Source organism: Pseudochaenichthys georgianus, chromosome 9 (assembly GCF_902827115.2).
Source record: "Pseudochaenichthys georgianus chromosome 9, fPseGeo1.2, whole genome shotgun sequence".
NCBI lineage: Eukaryota > Metazoa > Chordata > Actinopteri > Perciformes > Channichthyidae > Pseudochaenichthys > Pseudochaenichthys georgianus.
In genome coordinates this window covers 17,919,478-17,943,203 of record NC_047511.1, presented here as the reverse complement: position 1 = coordinate 17,943,203, position 23,726 = coordinate 17,919,478, and the positions used below count along the sequence as shown (strand labels likewise).

At 42.0% G+C, this 23,726-nt stretch overlaps 3 protein-coding genes across 3 annotated transcripts; 2 read left to right on the top strand and 1 right to left on the bottom strand.

Annotated features, from left to right (window-relative positions):
- The first annotated feature begins 14 nt into the window (after positions 1-14).
- On the top strand, positions 15-4,737 carry emb (embigin). Its single transcript, XM_034091785.2, has 9 exons — positions 15-138; positions 1,092-1,169; positions 1,278-1,461; positions 1,999-2,081; positions 2,255-2,391; positions 2,923-3,084; positions 3,525-3,642; positions 3,730-3,763; positions 3,862-4,737. The coding sequence occupies exons 1-9, from the start codon at positions 66-68 to the stop codon at positions 3,920-3,922; spliced, it is 930 nt and encodes a 309-aa protein (XP_033947676.1). The 5' UTR covers positions 15-65; the 3' UTR covers positions 3,923-4,737.
- Positions 4,738-4,876: 139 nt separating this feature from the next.
- On the bottom strand, positions 4,877-8,783 carry mrps30 (mitochondrial ribosomal protein S30). The gene is made up of 5 exons (XM_034091784.2): positions 8,119-8,783; positions 7,129-7,274; positions 6,879-6,984; positions 6,156-6,332; positions 4,877-5,401 (listed from the first exon to the last, which is right to left on the bottom strand). The coding sequence occupies exons 1-5, from the start codon at positions 8,723-8,725 to the stop codon at positions 5,142-5,144; spliced, it is 1,296 nt and encodes a 431-aa protein (XP_033947675.1). The 5' UTR covers positions 8,726-8,783; the 3' UTR covers positions 4,877-5,141.
- A 461-nt stretch (positions 8,784-9,244) lies between these two features.
- hint2 (histidine triad nucleotide binding protein 2) lies at positions 9,245-17,028 on the top strand. The gene is made up of 5 exons (XM_034091220.1): positions 9,245-9,495; positions 9,719-9,856; positions 9,988-10,092; positions 16,263-16,335; positions 16,439-17,028. Exons 1-5 carry the CDS (start codon positions 9,409-9,411, stop codon positions 16,528-16,530), a joined length of 495 nt encoding a protein of 164 aa, XP_033947111.1. The 5' UTR covers positions 9,245-9,408; the 3' UTR covers positions 16,531-17,028.
- Positions 17,029-23,726: the final 6,698 nt, after the last annotated feature.

Here is a 23,726-nt window from a genome sequence, read left to right as displayed (position 1 = left end):
TGGTTCTGAGGCGATGCAGCAGGCAGAGAGAGGCGAGGAGAAACCTGCACAGTGGGATAACAATCATGTCAGCCTCCTGGAAGCAGCTCTCTTTGCAGATCCTCCTGCTTCTCGTCTCCTGCAGACACATCAATACAAGTAAATAACCATTTGGGTTTATTATCGAATGTGTGGGGTTGTGTTAAAACCTTGTTCTGCCTCTCCCCCTCTAAATGGTCTGTAACCTTGTGAGGAGTAGAAGAAGACGTCACATATCTTCCACAATATCATGTACAACTGTCTGGAAATTCCTGATATTCAATGTCTGTTTTTTTTTTATGTGATAGTCTGAGACAGCCATGATCACATCCCAAACTCCATAATAAAAATATATATATTATTATTATTCAAGGATTTAAAAAAAATATTGATTTGAAATAATTGTATACTGTGATCAGGGATATGACAGGGATTCTCATGTTACTGAATATTCAATGTATTGTGTTTTACTCAACATACATTTGCATTTGGTTGGAACCAGTTTTCCTTAATGTAATAGCTCAAGAGTCGTTTTTGTAGTTTTTTTTTGTATAGCTTTGATACTTTGAAATAAATAACTTAAAAAAAGAAAAATAATCGGGTTGAATGGAAACTTTGTTATTTGTTCATTTCCACAGGCCTCAAGAAATTAAAAGCAGTTTATTTCTATTTATACAGACAGACAGACAGACAGACAGACAGACAGACAGACAGACAGATAGATAGATAGATAGATAGATAGATAGATAGATAGATAGATAGATAGATAGATAGATAGTCCTCCAAATAAAGACTTAACAACAACACTTTGAAGGGGACACTTATTGTCAAGTTGTCTAAAGACCCGTATTTTATTTAATATTTAACATCATGCATGCAGTTTCATTTTGCTCTATGTAAAAAAAAAACTCCTGGGCTTTCTATTGATGGGGGTGGGGCCAGCTAAACACATAGCTCATAACCACCAAGTAATTACTTAAAGACAACTTCAATTTTACTTTTTTAAAAGCCAGTACAGATAGATTTAGATGTTCATTTTGTGTGTTTTATATAATTGCCTGTTTTCCTTTCAGAGACACCTGGCCCTACGCCCCCACCGCTGATTCCTATCGATCAACTGCCAACAGATGTCAGGAGCGTTGCTCTTAAAGGTCCCTATTTTTCAATTGTAGCCTATGATGGCAGGGATAAGTGTTTTTTTTAGGTTATTGTGAATGTTTGTTAATTATGAATTTTCGTTGTGCATGTGCTCCACGCAGGTGAGAGCCACACAGAGAAGGTGGAGCTGTTGAACCCTGTGAATATGACTCTGGAGTGCACCTGGGCAGGTAACCAGGACAGACTGGCAAACATAACAGGGCTCTGGAGGAAAGATGGCGAGGAGGTAAAGAACAGCAATCAAACAGTGCCGATGGAGAACGATCAGTATAATCTCAAACGAGTGTAAGTACTTCACATGGCAACTATTTCATTCATTAGCTCAAGTAATTTGAACTGTTTCCTAAACTAATTTGTCTCTTTTGATAGGTAGATGCCTCAATCTACTCACGTTTATGCATTTTTACATCATCATTTACAAAAATAGTCAATAATGTGCATACATTGTTAGAATTTCTAGAAAATATATTTTTTTAATATACAGCAGCTAGAGAAAATGACTTTGTTTTAGTTTTTATTTCAGTCTAATGTACAATTTTAATAACAAGACATATGTTGCTGTTTTCTATAACTACCTTATTTCAATAGAAAAAAGTACTTTAATTTACCTGAAAGTAAAACACATTAAATGCCTACCACTCACATTTAAAAATTCTTCTTCTTCGCCTTTATTTATCCAGGTAAAAAATCCCATTGAGATCAACGATCTCTTTTACAAGGGCCTGTCATCATATTAATGTGTTGCGTAAGAGTCAGGTTTGACCCCAAAATCACTTGTCCTAAATGTAACATAATATGGTTTGTATATATGTTTGCTTACAGGTTCAGCATTGTCAATGAAGAAGACCTTGGAAATTACACATGCGAGTTTGGAAGTAAAGCCAAAATAGACTTTGTTTTGGCAGGTACAAATCTAATTATTTAGTTATATTAATCACATTTGTATGCATTGCAAATGTATCAGCAAGTCCCTGTTGTTTCATTATAATGAATATCAATAACTACTCTGAGTAAGTCTGTTTGAATGGTACAACAAGCTGTGTTTTTACCATGCTCTTGCCCCCTGTTGTCCCCACAGCTCCACAGATCGGGGACGTGCGAGACAAGCCGATAGTCAGCTATTTGGGGGACTTTGCGGTGATCACATGCAAAATGGAGGAGACCAAACCAGAGCCCAGCACCTGGTACTGGTACAAAGCGAACGGTACAGACAAGGTGGGTGAGCTGCACAGAGCTGTGGCTTAGAATGAGATTAGGCCAATTGTGACATTTGAATTGACACCTTTTACCATACATTTTAGTGTTTAAATAAAGATTGAATAATGCCATCTGCACGGTACAGCCCTACACACTCATATTGTACACACAGGTGATTAGACCTCTTCTTTAACTGTTCTCAAGATGTGTCTAATCAGGCAAATTGAAAACACGTGTGCAGGTGTCTATGGATTAAAGTAAATCTGTAATAATATTCAGAATATTGACTTTGTTTAAAGTATTTTCAGTTACAAAAACTCAATGTAGCAATGTAGCTTTGTTCCTGTCTCTTCAATAAAGAGTTTGTTTTTGAAAGATATGTTTTGGGCCACCGGTGCCTTACCGGTGGCCCAAAACAAATCTTTCAAAAACAAACTCAGATGTTTTATTTTTGTTTCTCACAGTTAAAGAAAATCAATACATTAAAATGTAATGTAAATAATATATATAAATGGCCACTGACCCGTTTCACATTCTTTATCGTTCCAGGAGCAGATTATTGTAGCTGAAGAGCCTCTTCGATATGAAATCAAAAATGAAGAAAGGAACACCAAACTAGTGGTGTCCAGCCTGGTGGAGGCCGACGCAGGCTTGTATTTCTGCGGGGCGGTGTACGCCATCAGCACCAGCATGAGCCACGTAGAGCTGAAGGTCAGATGTGGACAGTATAAGTGCATTTACTCAAATACTGTGCTTAACTAGTGGTGTTTGGTCACAAGCCATAAAGGTTGAGACAAATGCACTGTCCACATGACCTCTTCTCAGCAGGTTTCATTTTAACGTTAAGTTTGAGACCCAAGGACTTTCCATCATTTGTACAAAAAGATCGAAGACGTTTTTTCTTCTCTTCTACCCCATTAAACATTTCAATACAGCCCAGATTTATCCTGTGACTTGTGGGTAGGAGCTTGTTGCGAAACACCACGTAAATTAACTAATGAAGAAGTTAAAACTAATTATCTAAAAATGTACAATTCACATTTAACTTTGTATAGCTAAAGTACATTTTGCCTGCAATACGTCTCTACTTAAAGTGTTTTACTTTTTCTTGTAATCGAGTATTTTTCCATTTCCCACTGTTACCGCTGAAGGTCATCAGCTTCTATGAGCCTCTGAAGCCCTTCGTCGTCATAGTGATCGCGGTGATCGTCCTGGTCACCATCATTCTGCTCTACGAGAAAAGCCAGTCTAAGAAAAACAGCACAGCAGGTAATCAGACAGAAACAGACACGCCTCTTCACCTTTATGTGTATCGTATGTTGTGTTTCATATTTAAATATTCTGCTTTATTCTCAGCGGAGTATGGGACTACAGACCAAACAAATACAGTGTGAGTACTAAGGGAGTGGTGCAGTTTTTAAACCTTTTTTAAGTTGTATGTATATATTTGTGAATTTTTATGACGTGAATGTTTTTCTTCCTTATCAGGACTCAAGGAGAAAGTAATGGACCAGGGGAAAGTTCTTCGATGAGACAAAGAAAAGTGTAAAGACTTGAAATCCAAAAAGATCCAAGCTTCTTTAAAACTAATTTGCTTATATTCAAATGTGAATGATATACTTTAAAAAGCAATATCTCAGCAACTATTTTGTGTTCACCAAACAAAGTGCAATAACATGTTCACAAGTAGCCTCTTTTAGGTCTAATGTTCACTCTTATCTCACTGGAACATGTGTTTTCTATTCTAATCTAACTGTGCTGTCATGGCAGCTAAAAGAGCATTTACCTTCTTGCCCTGTATTCACCCACTTCCTGTGGAAAAACTCAAACACATCGCTATTTCTTTGACACCTCTCAAACATTTTTTTTCTTTCTGGCAAGTGAAACCTCAACTCCCCTTTACTTTTTATTCATGAGTAATGGTTCGTGAGCAGTGCCTTACACTCTTCACCAGCACTTTCATTCATATTGTGCTTCTGTCTTTTTGTTTATCTTTCCTTGTTTCATACCTTTAGGTTTTCCCAAAATGATGTTTATTAGCTTTAATAACATGTGTATCAATCCTCACATATGCAGAATCAGATGCTTGTGTGTTTCATGTTGATGTATCAGAAGGTGGTCCGAGTGATCAGCCTGCATTTAACCTTAAAGGTGTATATGTATACTATATGTGAACACGCAAATGAAAACTACCAAGTCACTGCCTGGAATAACTAAGAACGCCTTTGTGTAGCTGGAGACTGTTTCTAAAGAGAAACCTCAAAGTCTGCTTGTACAGAACTACTGCACATGTGAAAAGAAGTTGTATAAATCCTTATGATGGAGAAGAAGAAAGGATATATGGAATAAAAGAGGATATATGCATCAGTTGTATGGTCTTCCTTTAGTCAAGTAGTATAATGCTAATTCCATGCAGTACTCTTTGAAAGGGAAGTTGGAATACAAGTTAAAAGATGCCTATAAATGCTAAAAATGTTGTTGTAAGCCCTGACAAACACAAGGGTTATTTTGAAAAGCATGTTTTTGTTTTTATTTGATTTTTTTCATAAATACAGTCTGCACCATTATAATACTCTGATGTGTGTACAGTGTTTTTCATCCCTTTGTTCATACTCAGATGGCTGTTAAAGAAAGCTGCTTTTTTCAATGTTTCATTTTAAACACTAATTTCCGCCATGTTGGGGTTTTCCTCCCGATTTCTAGCAAAACCTTCCACATTTATACAATCTCCCTAAAGAGATGTTACAACACAGAAACCTGGAGAACGTCTACTGCTTGTTCATGAGGAACTGAACCAGAAGCTTGAGGACGTCGTCGTTCAGACCCACCACCTCTCCGTCCTGCACGCTGTCGTACAGCCGCAGGCTCTCGGTGCCCCACAGGAGGTTCTTTCTGGGGTTGTTGGCGTCCGTCTCCACAGAGAGGGCCACTGTGTTGAGCTGGTAGCAGAAGAAGGAGAAGAACTTCCCGTCTGTGATCACAGCCTGGGACACGAAAGGCCTGGTGACGTCCTCGTGGTTCCAGAAACCTACAGAGGTGAGGGGGAAGTATCATATCATTTCTTCAATTAAATCATAATCCACTTAACAGAGACTTTAATGCAAACTGTGTCAGGGTGATTCGACCACTGCTACATCTCAATGGACTGATATTTGAGAACAATTGTTGTTACTACCAAAGGAAATGTATACTAAATGTGAAAAAGCACCTTTGGGTTTACTAGATGTTCTTTCCTAACACATGTCCCAAAGACTTACTATAGTCTCCATGATACATGAAGAATAGAGTTGGGATTCTGCACTCATATACAATAGAAGAATAAACTAATCTAGAATCATTAAAAATATAAATGGTATTGTTATCTGATGTCTGTCCCTGTGTTACTCACTAGGGGTAGGAATCATCAGGCTCCTCACGATACGATAGTATTGCGATCTACGATATGCTAAGTATAGCGATACGATATACTGCAATATATTGCGCATATATATTGATATGATAGCATGATATATTGGGTTCCAGTGTCTTTAACATGTGACAAAAGCCTTCGTTTTCCACAACGCTGTACGGACGCAGGTCACATGAAGTAGGTGATGATGGAATTATTTTCTTAGCTCGCTCAGTATTTGATGGTAGCTTTGCCAAGCTAATTTGGATTTGCAATATGAATAGCTTATATAATAAAATATTGATACTTGGCGTCCGTGTATCGATACAATATTGCCACGCAAATATCGCAATACTATGCTGTATCGATTATTTCTACCACCCCTATTACTCACCCTGGTACATGGCCTGAGCTCCGGTCCAGGCGAAGAGGCTGGTGAGTGCGTTGGCTCGGAGGAAGACCTCCACCTGATCGGACTGCTGCAGCCGGGCCATCCTGTCTCTGTGGTAGCGATCCGGCACCAGGTGGAACTGAGTGTGACCGTAGCAGGCCGGGTCCGGTAACTTCGCCCCTGTTGATGAGAACCAGAGGACGAGTTTAATGTAAACAGAGCACAGCTTGCAGAGAAAGGGTTAAGAAAAAACACTATAGGCTTCTATATTTTTCTCCAGGATGATCATTTTATAATTGTTTTGTAATTCTCCATCCATATTTGCGACTTAATCATGACCGCTGTTGTATGAAACAGAATTTGGAATTTATTTGTCAGAGATGCAACAATTAGTTGATCTAGGTTTAGGTCCATTGTAAGAACAATTGAAAATGTGTAATAGTTACAGCTAGTCAGTGGGTAGAATAAGCTGATTAAGGTTTTTTTCCTCCAAATTTGACATCTCCAAAAACAACCATCTCTTTGGAATAAATGACCCACACATTTTTGTTGACTGAACAGCTGCAAGTTTGGGCCCCCTAGTGGCACCAGAAGTCACTGAATAATGAGAATTTTACTTATACAACAAAATGTAACAAACATACACTCATCATTTGTTCTTTTGGCTACTCTGAAATCACATCATGAAGAAGTGAGAAACGTTGGATGTGACTGCTCTCGTGTTACCTGTAAACATGTTGTTGTCGTACTGCCTTCTGAAGAGAGGCATGACGCTGGGAGACAAAGTGACCTCTTGAACTTCAGCAGCATAAGAGTCCTCCAGCGAGATGAACTAAGAGAAATGAAAATTAGCTGTTATTTATATGTTATTATGATGTGACACTGGTAGAAAACCTTGCTCTAGTTTGATTCATGACAATTCAATATTGACAGATTTTGTATAACATACATTTGATAATGTGAGAATGATGTGTACCTGGGGCAGTTGTTCAGTTATCCTGATCTGACTATTTGGCCGGTCATCGATCTGGAATCTGGTTGGCTCTTGCCGACCTCTTCGATGTCCCTTTGGGATGATTGTCTGTCCCCTTCTCCAGTAGAAATGTACATTGGGATCAATATCTGACGGAGAAACACCGAAAATATGACTCAAAACACTGTGTCTGTGGAAAATTAAAAAAGGTAAGAATGCACAATGATATTGCTATTTTAATCTAGAACTAGATACCAGGTAGGATCTATGGTCTATGTGTTGTCCTCATTTGAACTTTTGTAATATTTATATATCTGTTCAGTTCTACATCATTGTTAACTTCATAGGTTTTCTCTTATATTCAAATGATACATTTTCCCCTGTTAGCTAAGAATGTATTTCACTTGTGTTTGTAATTTCTCAGCAGTTTGTGTGGCTTTTTTGTTGAATGAAAAAACATATTTTTACTGCTCAACTTTAGATATTGTATCAGTTCCAAAGTCAGGTAACATATTGTATCAGCAATAGTATTAAAACAAATTAAATAACACCTTGTTAAAGATGTACTGTATATGTATTTGTAAGCTTTACGCAGTACCTTTGGTGAGGTGCAGTACAAATTAGAACACAAGCCACCAGGGCATACAAAAGTTTCTGAGAGCGTTTGAGAAGATTGCACTAGAAAATGTTTGGCACTGCTGGTTGATGCCATGCAATGTTCCCATGATACACTAATTACTACAGCTCCCAGCTAACTTTAGTGAGTTAATATGTTCACCAAGAAAGTAGCAAGCATGTCACATTATTGGTGAAGGTGTTCATAACAACCTGCTAAAATTGCTTAGTAAAGATTAGAATACAACTTTGTTTACTGGTCCACATATGAAACTAGCCACATTCACAGTGTTGCCACAAATATAGTTTAAAGTGGATGCTAAAGCAGAGGAACTCTCCAAAGTTTGACTGGTGCCACAACAATGATCCGTAGCCTACCCAGACTGGACGAGAGGAACAGTGGGTTGTATTTGGCCAGACTGAATGTGAGTCCAGTCACCAGGTTTCTCAGAAAAGGTCCAACCGTCTGCTCCTGCTTTCTGTACAGGAAAGGTGCGCGGTTCCTCAATTGCCAGTGCTCCTGTAAAATCACACGAGTGACCAAGGAGCGGATCTCCGTGAACCCATCATGTCCAACCCCCGGCACTGTGGTCTGAGCAGCGGCCGGCTGCTCCTCCTCTCCCCCGGTCTCCCTCTCCGGGCTCAGGGTGTATTTCTCGGGCAGGCCTGGGATATATGCGGTCTTGGTGAAGTGCTGGTACCATGTGTCCGCGTTCCTTGCAAAAGTCTGAGGGTAAACCACAAATTTCATCCGCTGGATGCGAGTGATGAGGGAGATCTTCTCCTCCACTGGAGAGGCACATATCTTCTGTACCTGCTCGTCAACCTGTCTCCCCCGGGCAGATTTGCTTTTAGCCGTGAGAGAGGGGATGATGGGCGGATACGCGGGCTCCTTGACGGCCGCCTCTGTGTGTGCAAGCCTTTGGTTCCTAAATGAAGGCAGGTTTTTAGGGAAGAGCAAGGGCAGGCGTGTGCGGGCCGCCATGTTTCTTATCTGACTTCTTCTTTCGTTGACATGAGAACTAAGTTTCTCCCACAACAGCGCCCACTGCGGCACGCAAAGTAATAAACATGGGATTACAATACTGGAGAGTGTTTCATGTCTAACCTTGATATATACCGTCTATGGTCTAAACATCAACCCTATATATTAACTAATACAATAAAGCTCCATATTTTACTTTATTTTAGTTAGAGGCCATATTATGTGATTTACGTATACAGCTAAAGTTTGAAACTATACATTAGATAACGTTAGAGCTCTTGAACCTACCCTTGAAGCAACGGAAACGCCCCCTTTGGACGCATTTAAAGATATCGTAATTTTGATACACCATTATCATGGAAATAAGAAGAATAAAGAACGTAACTATACAGTACCAGGTGCAATATTTGGAGACAATAAGCAATTAAGTAATATCTAACAATTAATAAGGGGAAAATACAGCAAATTGTGTTATAATTCTAACCGAGACAAGTCATATACCAGAGGTGATTCAGAAAGGGTAAACAAACGTTACAAGGGTACGTGAAGGCAACACCAATGTACAGTAAAGAGTTGTAGTCTGTGAACAAGATTTTTTAAACTGTGCAGTGTTGTGTTAAAAAAGACACGAGATAAAGCTTGGAACATACTTCCGAAACAATACATTAGCTGGTTAGCTAAACATGTATTTTCGTCAGATTTTGCGGACGCAGTTATATGGGACGAGAACGGTCCAACTCAACCGCTTGCACCGTGTTTGTCGAGCCGAGGTAGCTGCTCTGAAAATAATCCATCTCATTCTCATAAACATTTTATTTTCCTCGTGTGCAGCTTCGCATTTTGAAAATGATTGTCCTACCAGCCCTGGTGGTGGCTGTGGGGATTCTGCAGTGCCCCACCACCAAGAGGTTTGGTGAACTGTGAATTGTGCTGTTTGTATGCTAGCATCCGTTTTTTAGATCACAGGTGTGTGATGTGTTTTCTGTCCTCCAGAGACCACTATGCACAACGAGTGACGAGGTGAGGCTGGCAGAGGAGGCCAGCAAGAAGTATGGCTCCCCAGCTCCAACCATCTTCTCTAAAGTGATCGACAAAAGCATCCCTGCAGATATCATTTATGAAGATGAGAAGGTAAACAAAACAAAACATGTTATCATGTTGGCCTGTTCCACGTGGAAACCACAGATCAATCAGCAGCTTGTTGAGGGTTAAGAAGTTGTGCAACTAAACACTTATTAATGTTGTTTTTGTGTGTTTATCAGTGTTTGGCATTCAGGGATATCAGCCCACAGGCACCTGTTCACTTCCTTGTTATTCCAAGGGTCCCTATCCCCAGAATAAGTGAGGCCAAAGATGATGATGCTGAGGTAATGTTATTCCATCAATTTGCTCAACCTGCCACTCCTGTTTAGGGGTTGTGAGTGAGATTTGGAATATAACTACATCCACATTCACAATATATGGATGGCATGTTTTCATTCATACACTATTTGTATGCATTTTCATTTATACTACTGCCTTTTTTTTAAAGGTACAGATTTAGGAGCCTTACTGCAGGGATTTTCCCACGCATCAGACACAAGAGAGTTAGTGAAGATGGACATTAATGTTGGGCAATAAGGCCTTCTCTGAGTTTGGTTTAAATTCTTACAACTTTATCTTACCCCAAACAATTAAGAATAGTTCCAGACCAGAAGTTATTGAAAAATATGTGACGGGTATGTAAACATACTTATACTTAGAGCTCACACACATTTTGTAACATAAATCCAACATGCCTTATATGTCTCCTGTATTATTAGTTCTCATTCATAACACTCCGTTCGATGTCTCACTATGGGATGCGCCTCATCGCGGAGCAAACATAAGCATCAATCTCATTACGCCAATCCTGATTGGCTGGTGATCTTGACGTCAGCGTCAGGGGAAATCACCCCCTATAAGTAGCTTGCGCCACAACGCATGCGTCATTCAAACACCTCTTCTCGCTTCAGAGCACATCTCTAATGGTAGCCGGGCAAAATTCACTGTCCACAGACTGAACCCAAATACCCATTTCGGTCGACGGGCGCTCGTCGGCTACTCCTTCTGCTTCACAGGAAGACGGTAGTACTAACGCTGTTAGTATTTAAAATCGACCTCGCCCCTCTCTTCCCGGGAAAGTAAGGTAGGTCCGATTTTTTTAAGCTAGCAGCACACCTGTTGCTAGCTCGCTCCCTCTCTACCGACACCACGGTAGCGAGGACGTTTTTTGTTTTCTCCTCTCCACGGAGGGGAAAAGGATTAAAAAGGAGCATACTGCCACACCAGTCAGTATTCTCCGGGAATAAAAGACCCACACCGTCCTTTTTCTCCGGATTAAGGACAAGGTGGTAATACCTTTTTTCTCCCGTCCCACCTGTCGAGAGCGGGCCCTCTCCACGCCACGAGGTGACCAAGATGGACGCCCCTCTCCCTCACACCAGAGGAGTCAAGGACTCGGTGTCACTACCCGATCCGTCCCCCTGCCCGATCGGTACTGCGCATGTGCGAGATGGTCCGCCATATTGGACAGCTCCGGACGGCATCCCACGATGGACACTTGACACAGTGGCTTTTAGCAAAGCTCAAAAAGAAAAACCGAGAGAGATGAGTTATTGTTATTACAACGTGACTTCACTATTATTTAACAACTCTTTTTATTGCGTTCTTTTATTTAGGGTTAAGTACATTGTCAGAATAAGTGAGAAATGGATTTAACTTCTGTTAGACAGCCATATGCCATACATGTTTGCATACATTCACAGTAAATATGTATTCAGTATGATGGCTGTCTAACAGAAGTTAAATTTATTTCTCACTTATTCTGACAATGTACTTAACCCTAAATAAAAGAACCCAATAAAAAGAGTTGTTAAATAATAGTGAAGTCACGTTGTAATAACAATACCTCATCTCTCTCGGTTTTTCTTTTTGAGCTTTGCTAAAAGCCACTGTGTCAAGTGTCCATCTCGGGTTGCCGTCCGGACTTCCGGACCATCTCGCACATGCGCAGTACCGATCGGGCAGGGGGACGGATCGGGTAGTGACACTCGGTGGCTCGACAGGTCTGTTCGTCCTGCCTCGGGCTGGAACACGCCCGAGGCGCGATCGACAACCCCGGCTCATGCGGACATTGTGTCCGCTTCACCGTTAAGAGCCTCCGCCGACGGTTAGCAAGACAAGCTAGCCTGTCGGAACAGGACCACCCCCATGTCCACGGACCCGCCGGCCGGCAGTCAAGACATGGGGGCGTCCGCCACAGAGAGTGAACCCCTCTCCGTGTCGGTCTGGGGCTCACTATCTGCTATGGCTATAGAACCGGAATCCCGCGCCCTGGCAGGCCGGGACCCGGTGACGGCAAGACACGCGGGAATGGTTTCCCGCGCTCCACCAAGCTGGGGCTCCCGGTTCGACCTCACCATGGTCTCACCCGCGGAGGATGTCCTCGGGCTGGACTACGAGGAGGACGCCTTGGCGTTCCTCCTGTCCGAATCGGATGAACAGGAAGAGGACACCTTCATGTCACCGGCTCAGGCTGCAAAGCCTGAGGCAAGTGCTGCTCTCCCGGGCGATAGCGCACCAGCTTCGCCCGGTCTGAGCATGGACCTGCAGGCCGTGTGCAAAACGCGCTGCGGTCAGACTCAACGTTCCGTGGCCTGAAATGGCCAAGGAGACCTCCAGGTCCCGCTACGAGGGGAAACACCTTCCCCAAGCAGCGGGCAAAAAGAGGCATCTCCTCCCGGTCTTCCCGGAAATGTTGGATGAAGTGTCGGTCTCGTGGAGAGACCGGCCCTTCAGCAACAAGGTCCCAATCCAGGGTGCCTCCTCCCTAGACTGCGACGGAATGGAGAAGCTCGGCCTGCTCCGCATACCGCCCATGGAACCGCTTGTAGCGGCTCACCTTCTACCAAAGATGGGCCCGTCACCAAGCAGGAACCCCACGCTGCCAGCAAAGTCGGACCGTTTTCAGTCAGCAATGACTGAAAAGTCCTACAAAGCTGCAGCCTGAATGTGTCCTCGCTGCTAACCGCCTACCAAGCGGAGCTCTGCGAGGACCTGTCGGGTAACCCGGGGGCAGCCACTCTGGACGAGATGGCAGCGGTCACGGACATTTGTCTCCGTGTCCAACGCTGCGCCGTCCAGGCCACGGGCAAGGTAATGGGGATCATGGTGGTGCAGGAAAGAGCGAGATGGCTCAACCTCACCACTCTCCCAGACCGGGAAAAGGAGGATGTGCTGGATATGTCCATCGTTCCCGAGGGAATTTTCGGCTCCGCTCTCGCCTCCATGCAAAGGAGGTGTGAGACGAAAAAGAGGGAGGACGAGGCACTCCACCTCTGCCTCCCTCGAAGGGTCCAGCCGCTGCTTTCGCAGCAGCAGTCCTCTGCCCAGGCTGCCTCGAACTCTGCTCGGTTTAAAGCACCGAAGAAGCAGAGGCAGCAGCCCACCCCGAGTCCCCAGCCCAGGCTGGAGACAAGGGCAAGCTGGCCTAGAAATTCTCCGGCTGCAGCTCAGGCTCAGCCAACCCAGAATTTCGGCCAGCAGTTGAGGAAGAAGAAGCGAGCGGCGTGACAGCCCCTCCTTCTTCCCTCCGTGCCTCGAGAGATGCCTAAACACCATCCTCAAGTCCGCACAAACACATGTCACACGTTGATTGATTCCTCTGTCATAAAACATTTGCCGCTGACGCATCCAGGCTTCAGGCCGAGGGCGCAGCTCAAAAAGATAAAAAGAAAATCAATAAAACCCATAAACAGCCCGCCAATTTTTTCCCCTTTTAAGAGCAGCTACGGCATCTCTCAAAAGGCGGATTATTGACGGATCTGTGAAGGCGCCACGCGCAGTGCCGGCTGTGGCTTTAAGGGCACCACCGTCACGCGCATGCGCAGTGCCGGCTGGAGCTGTAAGCGTGACATCCCAGTTGGCTCTAAAGAGCATACAGCAGGAGATACTCACGACATCTGCCTGGGCTTCTCAAAACAGTTATACTTTATCTGTTTTCACAAGCCCAGAGAGAGTCAACCCATATGCTGGAGAGAGAGGTTCTCTCTCTCCTAGAAAGAAGGGTTTTATCTATAATGCCCGCCGAGCAGTCAGATCACGCAGACAAATGTCCTCGTAAAGCACCCGCTCAACATGGGTCTCATAATAAAACTAAACCCTGCGCGCCACGGCGTGCGGAGAGTATTGGTTATTATGTAATGCGTAGTGGCACTACACCCGACTTTTCTAGTGCGGGACGCGCCTACGGGGGCTGTCCTTTCACGGAAGGTGGTCACCACGGACGCATGTCAGACAGGCTGATAGGGTATTTACGAAGGTCGCCCGGTGAGAGGTCTCTAGAGCAGAGACTTCCAGCGGGCGCACGTAAATCACCCGGAGCTTTTAGCGGTGTTCCCCACCCTAAAACGCTTCCTGCCTTCTCTCAGAGGACACCATGTCCTCGTGAGGACAGACAACACGATATCGTGTATGAACCGCCAAGGGAGGTTGCGTTGTCTCCAGTCACACACACTGGCACACAAACTGATCCCTTGGAGCGGCAGACGTCTCCTCTCTCTGAGAGCGACACAGGTACCGGGAGTGATGCACCTCGGGACAGAACTACTGTCCAGAGGTGCACCACTCTATGCAGACTGGACTCCACATCCAAGGATCGGGAGTCCGCTGTGGGTGCGTTACGGCGGAGCCGCGTTAAGTCTGTTCGCATAAAGAAAAAATGCTCAATGACAGCTGTTCTCTTTAATGCACGATTTAAACGCACTGTTAGGCGGGGACACACTCGTACACGATTGACCTCCTGGTCCTCTGTGCGTGTTCCCACCCCTGGCTCTGTTACCCCCAACTCTGGCCAGAGTGAAGGAACAACGCCACACACTTACTCTGATGTTTCCGCCCTAGCCCGCAACGTACAGGCTGCCGGAGATATATCAGCTGTTGTGCGGGCAGCCATGGCAGCCCCCACCATGCAGGGACAGATTGTCTCAGGCGGGGGGGGCGATCCTTCACCCACGCCCAGAGCGCGGGGCACTATGGGCCTGACCCGTGAGTGGTACAATCTGAATACTGTGGGACTCCCTCAGAAGGTGATAAACACTATTCAGAGTGCGAGAGCTTCCTCCACCAGGTCTCTTTACGACTGTAAGTGGAGGGTGTCTTCAAGTGGTGCCTTCAAGAAGGACACATCTCTTTTCAATGTCCTGTCGGGGTGATTTTATCATCTCTACAGGACTTGATCCATAAACACAGAGCTTTCTCCACGATCAAGGTGTACCTGGCTGCTATTGCTGCATGCCATGTGGGCTTTGAGGGTAAGACGGTACATCCCTCATGCACTCAGTTCGCCCCAGGGCAAACGAGAGTGTTGTTGAAACCCAACCCTGCCTTTACACCAAAGGTGGTTGGTTCGTGTACCCCAATTGACATTGAGGCATTTCCTCCGCCGCTGGTTTCCTCCGGGGAGCAGCAGCAGGATCTGTTGTGTCCAGTCCGGGCTTTACACACATATATGGACAGATCAAAGGAGCTTCGTCTTAATGACCAACTCTTCGTGTCCTGGGCTAACCCTCACAAGGGCAAGCCTGTTACTAAGCAACGGCTCTCCCACTGGATTGTGGAGGCAATTGCTTTGGCCTATACGAGTCAGAATTTGCAAGCACCTTCGGGTCTGCGGGCTCACTCGACTCGGAGCCTGGCTACATCCTGGGCTTTGTTCAAGGGTGTTTCCATCCAAGACATCTGTGCAGCGGCGAGCTAGTCCTCGCCGCTCACTTTTGTCCGCTTTTACAGGCTAGACGTCTCCGCTCCAAGCGTGGCCCGAGCAGTGCTGGGCACCTTGTCGAGTCGGGACTCTACCTGTTAAATTCTGGTTGATCGGTGATTTTCGAGATAAGCTCGTCTGGCAATACGGGAGCTACAATATCCCATAGTGAGACATCGAACGGAGTGTTATGAATGAGAACTATAGGTTACTTACGTAACCCCAGACCTCAGAGTAACATGAAGTGAGATGTCTCACCAGACGGCCCTCCTTGCTATGGTGAAGCGAGAAGAGGTGCTTATTTTGAATGACGCATGCGTTGTGGCGCAAGCTACTTATAGGGGGTGATTTCCCCTGACGCTGACGTCAAGATCACCAGCAAATCAGGATTGGCGTAATGAGATTGATGCTTCTGTTTGCTCCGCGATGAGGCGCATCCCATAGTGAGACATCTCACTTCATGTTACTCTGAAGACAGGGGTTACGTAAGTAACCTATAGTTATTAACAGTCAGTGAAATTCATTACCATAGTCAAAAACCTAATATGAAAGTGTAGCAAGACAATTTAATTGATTTAGTACATTTAAATACAGGTAAATCTGACATGTTACACATTCAAATGCAAAGAGCAAGAATGTAGTACTCTGAATACATTTTTGCTCCAAAGGGTCCTTTAGTAACAACACCCAAAATGTTTAATCTTTCAAACATACATTTTTATATTATGCACCCCTCTAACTCAAATACAATTTCAGCTCTTAGGACATTTGTTGATTGTTGCCAAAACAGTGGCGAAGCAAGAATCTCTAACTGAAGGCTACAGAGTTGGTAGGTGACAGTTACACATAATAATAATAATAATAATAATATAATATATACAGGCTGCTTAGTGAAGTATTAACTAAATTCTGGGTATCTTTCTGCCATACAGTGATCAACGATGGAAAGCACGGTGCTCAGTCAGTTTACCACCTTCACCTCCACGTCCTGGGAGGAAGACAGTTGGCGTGGCCACCAGGATAATGGCGACATGTATGACTTGATATATGATGGGTGTAGGTCATATTCTCTTCCCGTCCTTCTGTACAAAAAGTAAATTAACCACAAATAATTGTTTAATGGACTAATTCAAAAGTGAATACATGATGTTTAATATGGCTGCAAATAAAGACATTATTAATGTGGAATGGCAAAAGGTCAATTTGGTTATTTTATCTGACAGTCGGTGGAAAAACAACAAATTGTCAGCAGATTATACTACTACTACCAGTTACAGGTCTAATCTTAACAGCAATATTATCAGGTCTTTTTTATCAGTGAAACACATTTCACTTCTTGCTATAGATTTATCCCTGTCTCTGGTCAGACAACATACATTAAAGTGGCCATAGACATCATTTTGCTTATGAATTGGATATTGACTGCCCAAGTGAATGGCTGTAGAATGGCGTTTACATTAGTTCCCTGTAAATTTTGCATTTTGGGTGCGATTTGTCACAATAAAAGCTTCAGACATATTAACCGTTATGTGTTTTGCTTGTTTGCACTGGCGGAAAGTGAGTAACCAACTGAATTCTACTTTACACTGGGCACTTTGTGAGGTTTTATATGAAAATCCAATACTTTGTCATTTCCACTTCATATTGCCACACAGTCGTTTTGCAAGTGGTGTGAACTTTGGATTTGCTGAGAAATTTTGACCAAAGTTATCTTGAAAACTAGAGGCCAGAGAGAGTCCGCTGGGATGACAGATCTTAATCTTATCAATTTTAATTACAAATTTAAAATGACTTATCAGTAAATGTGTTGCTTTATTGCAGTATTGGAATGTACATTGACTCAAAGTACAATAACTCACAAAAATAGAAAACAGATAAAGATTTTACAAACAGATTATGAAATCACTTTATAAAATATGATACTGTGCTGTAGGTTAAACTTTCCAACATAATGCAAAGTGATTCAAAAGATTAAGTATTCTAATATCTTGTTCTCACTGGACAACCTTTTGACACGGAGAACCCTGTTTTCTTTGTGTGCAGTCTACTTTTCTGCTGATTCATGCCCTCAGTTACCATTCACACCCTTCACAGGTGGCATGTGCCGAGATATGAGCAGTGAGGGTCGGAGCAGGGACACATATGGTGTGACTGAGTGGGATGATTCACTGCCCCCGGTGCCTGTGAGCAAGGTAACTACGGATCAATTGGGAAATGGACGGTTGAACTTTCCCAACTTTCCTCTATATTTACTTATGAAATATCCTTGAACGCGGTTATCAGACAGACAGATATGAAGCTCAGCAAGAGGAGAGGAAATCAGGACTGTAGTGAAACGTGATCAGAATAGATTTTTGGACATTTTAAACCTCTTTCATCCAGTAGGAATAATTGTGTCTAACTGATTTCTTTTATGTTCTTTATAAAAATCCCAAATGATTAGATGGCGTTAAAAAAGTGGAAGAATAAAAGGAGATTTTAAGAAAGTCAATTCAGGATATCAGCACATTTCTTGAATATTTCGTGCATTTTAGTGTGTATTGCCGTCATCTTGACAGTTCTCTCTTGATTTGTAAGAAAAAGTTGAAGTTGCACATGTCTGGTTCAGCTGTTGACTAACGTTTTGATGGTCTAAAGTCTTGTCATAAACGGAGAGAACTTATCTAGTTGTATCATTATTTATCTGACAGGCCTGGTCATGCATATCTGATAATGACTTAAACCGTCACCAACACCAACAGTTTGCTGGTATAATTATTACAAACAGAGCAGGTTTCTACCAGACTGTTTGTGTCTGAGGTGACGGGTCGTCTTCACCTTGAGCCATAACTTATGATAAAGCATATTGGTGGATCTTTAACCGGTGGGCCCAGCTTCAGCGGCAGATGTTCAGAGGATTACGAAAGTGTGCAAAGCTCTGGACGAGGCATTAGTGCAGGGGAAGTTGGTATGCATTCATGCAAGTCCACTATTGGCTGATATTCTCTCCAGGGGGCAACAGTCGAAGCCTGCGCCGGGCAAAGGTTGATTTCAGTCTGTTCTGCACTTGACAGCTACTGTCAATCAGCTCTCTGCCAGGAGAAGGTAGGGGACATTTAAGCATATTGCCTTTTTTATTTTTAGAGTCTGAAAAGTCTTATGTCAGGTGTGTTTTGTTGTAATAAGTTGCTATGGGGACTAGCTTTCCTGTATGAGGATGATGCACAAAAAACATTATTTTACTGACATGGTACACCTCTTTTTGCTTAAGCTGACATCAGTTTAATTGTAGAACACAATAAACACATATCTTAATTACATTTATGATTTTAAGGCTGAGAAATATGCACGCACTTGTAATTGTTGACATGTTGAGGGAAGTCATGTTTATGACTAACATAGGGAATATCTCTCATTTGATGTGGGCAGGTTGCCAAGCTTTTAATTGTTTGGTTTCTTTACTGTAAATCACTCTCCCAATAAGAAGTGCTCTATAAAAGCTAGACAAGCAGCTACAAGCATGAATTGTTTTATCCAAGGCTTACAGTCACTATACTGTACCTCGGTAACTACTTTTGACGCTTTCCTATGGGACTATAGGACTTCTTCTACACATTTTTACCAAAAGATTCAATATATCACTCAGTGTTCTTCAATGGTTACATCTGCTTTCTGGGTAATGTACAAATCCAAGTTGTTAATGGAACTGAAATCTACTTTGCAGGGAATTTGAATTGATATTTGCAGAATATTAGACTTTGCCGTTGCCATTTCATATTGCCACACTGTAGTTTTGAACTTTGGTCCAAAGACATTTTTGACCAAAGTTATCTCCAAAACTAGAGGCCAGAGAGAATCTGCTGGGTTGACAGATCTTAATCCAAAATGATTTTTATGCCATATATAATTAGAGAATGTGTCGCTAATTTGCAGTGATGAAAAGTAACTGAGCACATTTACTTAAGTGCTGTTATTAATCACATCATTGAGTTAGGTAATTCAATTGTATGCTACTTTCTACTTCATCTCTGCTAGATTTCTGGATTATTATACTTTTTACTTCACTTCATTTATCTGACAGCGGGAATTATAAGTTATTTTACAGATTTCAACATGATCAATTTATAAAATGGTATTCTGCTTAGATTTCATTTTTTTGTGTAGAATAAATAATTGTAAGGTAATTAAAACGTGTTCCAGCTATTACATATTTACATACTGCCTATGTGGTAAAGCATCAGTATTGATATGTGATATACATTATTCCAATAATACGGTATATGTAATAACCAAACTCTCTGAAAGGAACCATTCTGTGTACATTTGCTGTTAATAACCCTAACTTTAAATTAAGGGAAATCTTTAATGTATGACTTTTACTTGGAAAGAGTGTTTGAATTGATTGAACTCTTTACACAGTTAAGTTATTAGAAGGAACAACTTGAGATCTTACACAGTAGTTGATAGGTTTACACACTAGATGGCATTATTTCACAGTCCACACAAGGAACCCCTGAAGCCATGATCATGAATTTTCTACAATATTGACATGTCATTACATACTATTTTTCACCTCTAATTGTATTAACCAGCGATGTCGGAGATAGCAACAGCATATTGTAGTGTGGGTATTTGGGTCAAAGGGTAGTCTACTATATCGAATGCATGCTGATGTCCTGCAATGCATTCTGACACAATATTCAGAGTTTGGACATTTAGCAATTGCAGAATCTTGCTCTGACCCATTGTTGCAATGACTTTGGTGTCAGTCTTGTATAAATCACCAGAGCAGTTCAGTTTCATTAAAGATATTCTGATCGGCTTGGAGCAAAGGGTCTTAATGCTAATTTGTTTTTGGTCGTCCTAAGATTGTTTTGTCTATTATTCCAGCAACGACAAGATGAGTGTCCAAGAGGATTCGGTTAAGAGCAATGGTGTCGCGGTCATGGCTGAGAGGTATGTAAAATAATGCATGTCCTAAAGAAAATAAATCCATCATGTAGATTTTATAGGGCCATTTGATTTTAAACTTGGTTTCTAAAAATGTTGTTCATCTACAGAAGCTGTACTCAGAAGGCTCTGTCAGACTTAAAGATGAACTCCACTCTGAACGGAGAAGCCATCACATCCGAGCTCAGTTCAACGTCCGAGCTGGAGGAAGCCACTGAAGGACTTTCACTAGGTGAGAGTCTAACTAATGTGATGCATTTGTACTATATACTGCATCACTAATAGTGCTGTCTTTTATTGTGAAATTCTGATTATCTTTAAAAGCGACTGATGAGATCTGAAAAGGCAGTATAACTCTTAAATCAAACACTAATGTCTTGAACCCTATGCAACCTGTGAAAGGGGATATTGAATAGTCTAGAAAAAGTCTAAAAAAAGGTAAAAAGCCAAAAGAGTCACTGTATTAGCAGCTGCATTAAGGGTAGAGTTTGTGAGATATGTATTCATTGTGTTCTAAACTTAAACAAACAGGACAATATGGTGATGCACAAAGTCCGTTTGGTGCCTAACCCTTCCAGCAGCATTCTGCAGGAGCTAAGAGGTGTGGTGTAGCCTCAGATAACACCTGAACATAAGGTTGACTTATGAATTTCATTTCATTTCAATTTCAAACCTTTATTTAACCAGATTGGTCCCATTGAGATCATAGATCTCTTTTTCAAGGGAGACCTGCAGCATATAGGTTCCACATGAAACATAAAACAATAAAGGACATTATACATTATATTAATATATGAATGACCCTCATTTCTAGCTTCAGGGTAGGATTGAGCAAAAATAGTTTTTTTCAGTTTGTAAATCTGTTAGGCTCTCAAACAGTCATAACATTTTAGGTCCCTAGAATCTAAAGGGACATAGCAACATGTACTTGTGGATAATATAACTAAAGAAACGGGATCAATACAAAATAAGACGATAACTTGATAATAATAATAATAATAATAATAATAATAATAATAATAATAATAACTTGAATTTATATAGCGCCTTTCATAACCTCAAGGTCACTTTACAAAGAAACATACAAGGACAAGACATAACACATAAACATAAAACAGGGGGCAGAAATGGAAGTGTAAGTGGGGGGGGGGGGGGGGAGTTATTGTTGGAAGGCGATGTTGAACAGATGAGTTTTAAGGGTTGATTTGAAGATGTTGAGAGAAGGGGCGTTGCAGATTTCTGCAGGAGGGAGTACCAGAGGGTGGGGGCAGCGACACTGAAGGCACGGTCCCCGACGGTGCGGAGGCGTGAATGGGGAATGGAGAGCAGGCCAGAGTCTGAGGATCGAAGGGTGCGGGACGGGATGTATGGGTGGAGGAGATCTGTGAGGTACTGAGGGGAGAGGGCATGGAGGGATTTGTCGGTGAGGAGGAGGAGTTTGTAGGTGACACTGGACTTGACCTGGAGCCAGTGGAGGTTTGAAGAGATTAAGTTAAGTTTTAGTGTATCCAAAAATAAGGTGGGAAGTACATTTACCCAAGTACTGTATTTAAGTACAATTTTGAGAGACTTGTAGGGGAGACCAGGGACAGTTGTAACACTTTTTGGGTTTTCCCCAATAAGTAAAAAGCCATTTACACTAGGAAAGCCATTTTTGCCATATTATACATTCTCAATGTGTCAACTACTTAAACAATGTATTTAAGATGTTTCTATGAAATAAGTACAGGTTGGAAAATGTATTTTTTTTTTTAAACTCAACTGTTACAACAGGGACGGTTGTAACATGTTAATAACGGTTACCTTTTTTCACACTACATGACAAAAAAGAGGGAAAGCTGTCAAATTCTAAGACAACAAGATTTGAATGGGGTTTCACACATCCTCCATCAAACAATGAACAATGAACAGAACTTAAAACAGAACACCAGATGGAATTAATCTGATTCACAGTTGTGGCAGGTGTAAAAGTCACTTCCATCTGTATAGATAGCCTATTCTACCTTAATGATGTAGACCTGCCTCCTTTGAGCTGAGACCATAGTATAAATCAGCTGCCTCCATCAGGTAGTCTCTCAAAAGCATCTCTTGCTCTGTTGAGAACACCTTCTTTGGTGTCCAGTAGCCTACTCTTTGGGGTGATTTTGATCCCTGACTCTCCAACCTCAGCCTCTTTTTATGGAACCGGGTGACATGGCATATATCCAGGGACTTTGCCACTGCCTTGACTGATTTGCCCTCCTGAACTTCATCTGAGGCCCTCTGCAGCAGAGGAAGTGGCACTCCCCTGTCTGTCTTCCTCTTTCTGATATTTGGCATACTGTAAACACACGCACACACTTTACGTACAGTATTTTATTCTGTTTATTTTTACAGGGACAATGCACACCAATCAACAATATTGATCATTCGAGCAAATGAGCCATAATTGTAAATGTGCCATGTTACAACCGTCCCAGATGGTCCGTGTTACAACCGTCCCAGGACCACCAGTCATGTTTTCACCCCCTGTGAACCTGCCTGATTGCTAGCTTGACCCATATTTAGCTAGTTATATGTTTAGCTTACAAAACAGTGATTCTAATAATACTAGTTTGGATTCCTAGACATTTGACCTCAAGACAGTATCCAAAAAATACATCATATAATTGTTGTTAATGTTATACTTCAGAAACACATAATAAGTAAAGTAACTACGTTTATTTTGATCATAATACTTTTGTACTTTTACTTAACAGTAACATTTTGACTTTGAGTATTCCTACACTCTGGTATATTTATATATTTATTTAAGCATATGCGAGTACTCCTCCCACCTCAGCCAGAAATTCTGTCAGATCTTTAAATGTGTGACCTTTAAGAAAATGTCAAATATTTTTAGAACCAGACTGAAGTTCTGTTTTTTTCACTATTTGCAGAAGAACAAAATAAGGTTTAGCAAAAGGAGCAAACTAATCATACACCTACCATCCTAAAGTTTTGAGGAAAATATATCATTAAGTACACAAAATCGAAAGCAGATCAGAAAGTATGGGCCTATATGCATAGGCCGTTGTTGTGAGTGTGGACGGTCGGAGCATATACTGCGTTAACTTAGCCGATTTCCATTTAGACAACACGCATTTTAAAAGGTGTTTCGCCTGCCGTCTGTCTGCAGACTCGTCAAAGCATTAATTCATGGTTTTTACTAACCGGTATCAGTATGTTGTTACTTCGACGTCATTTTGAAACGTGTATTACAATTAAATCACGGTCAAATATGTTCATTTTGTTATAGTTGCCCGCCTCAGA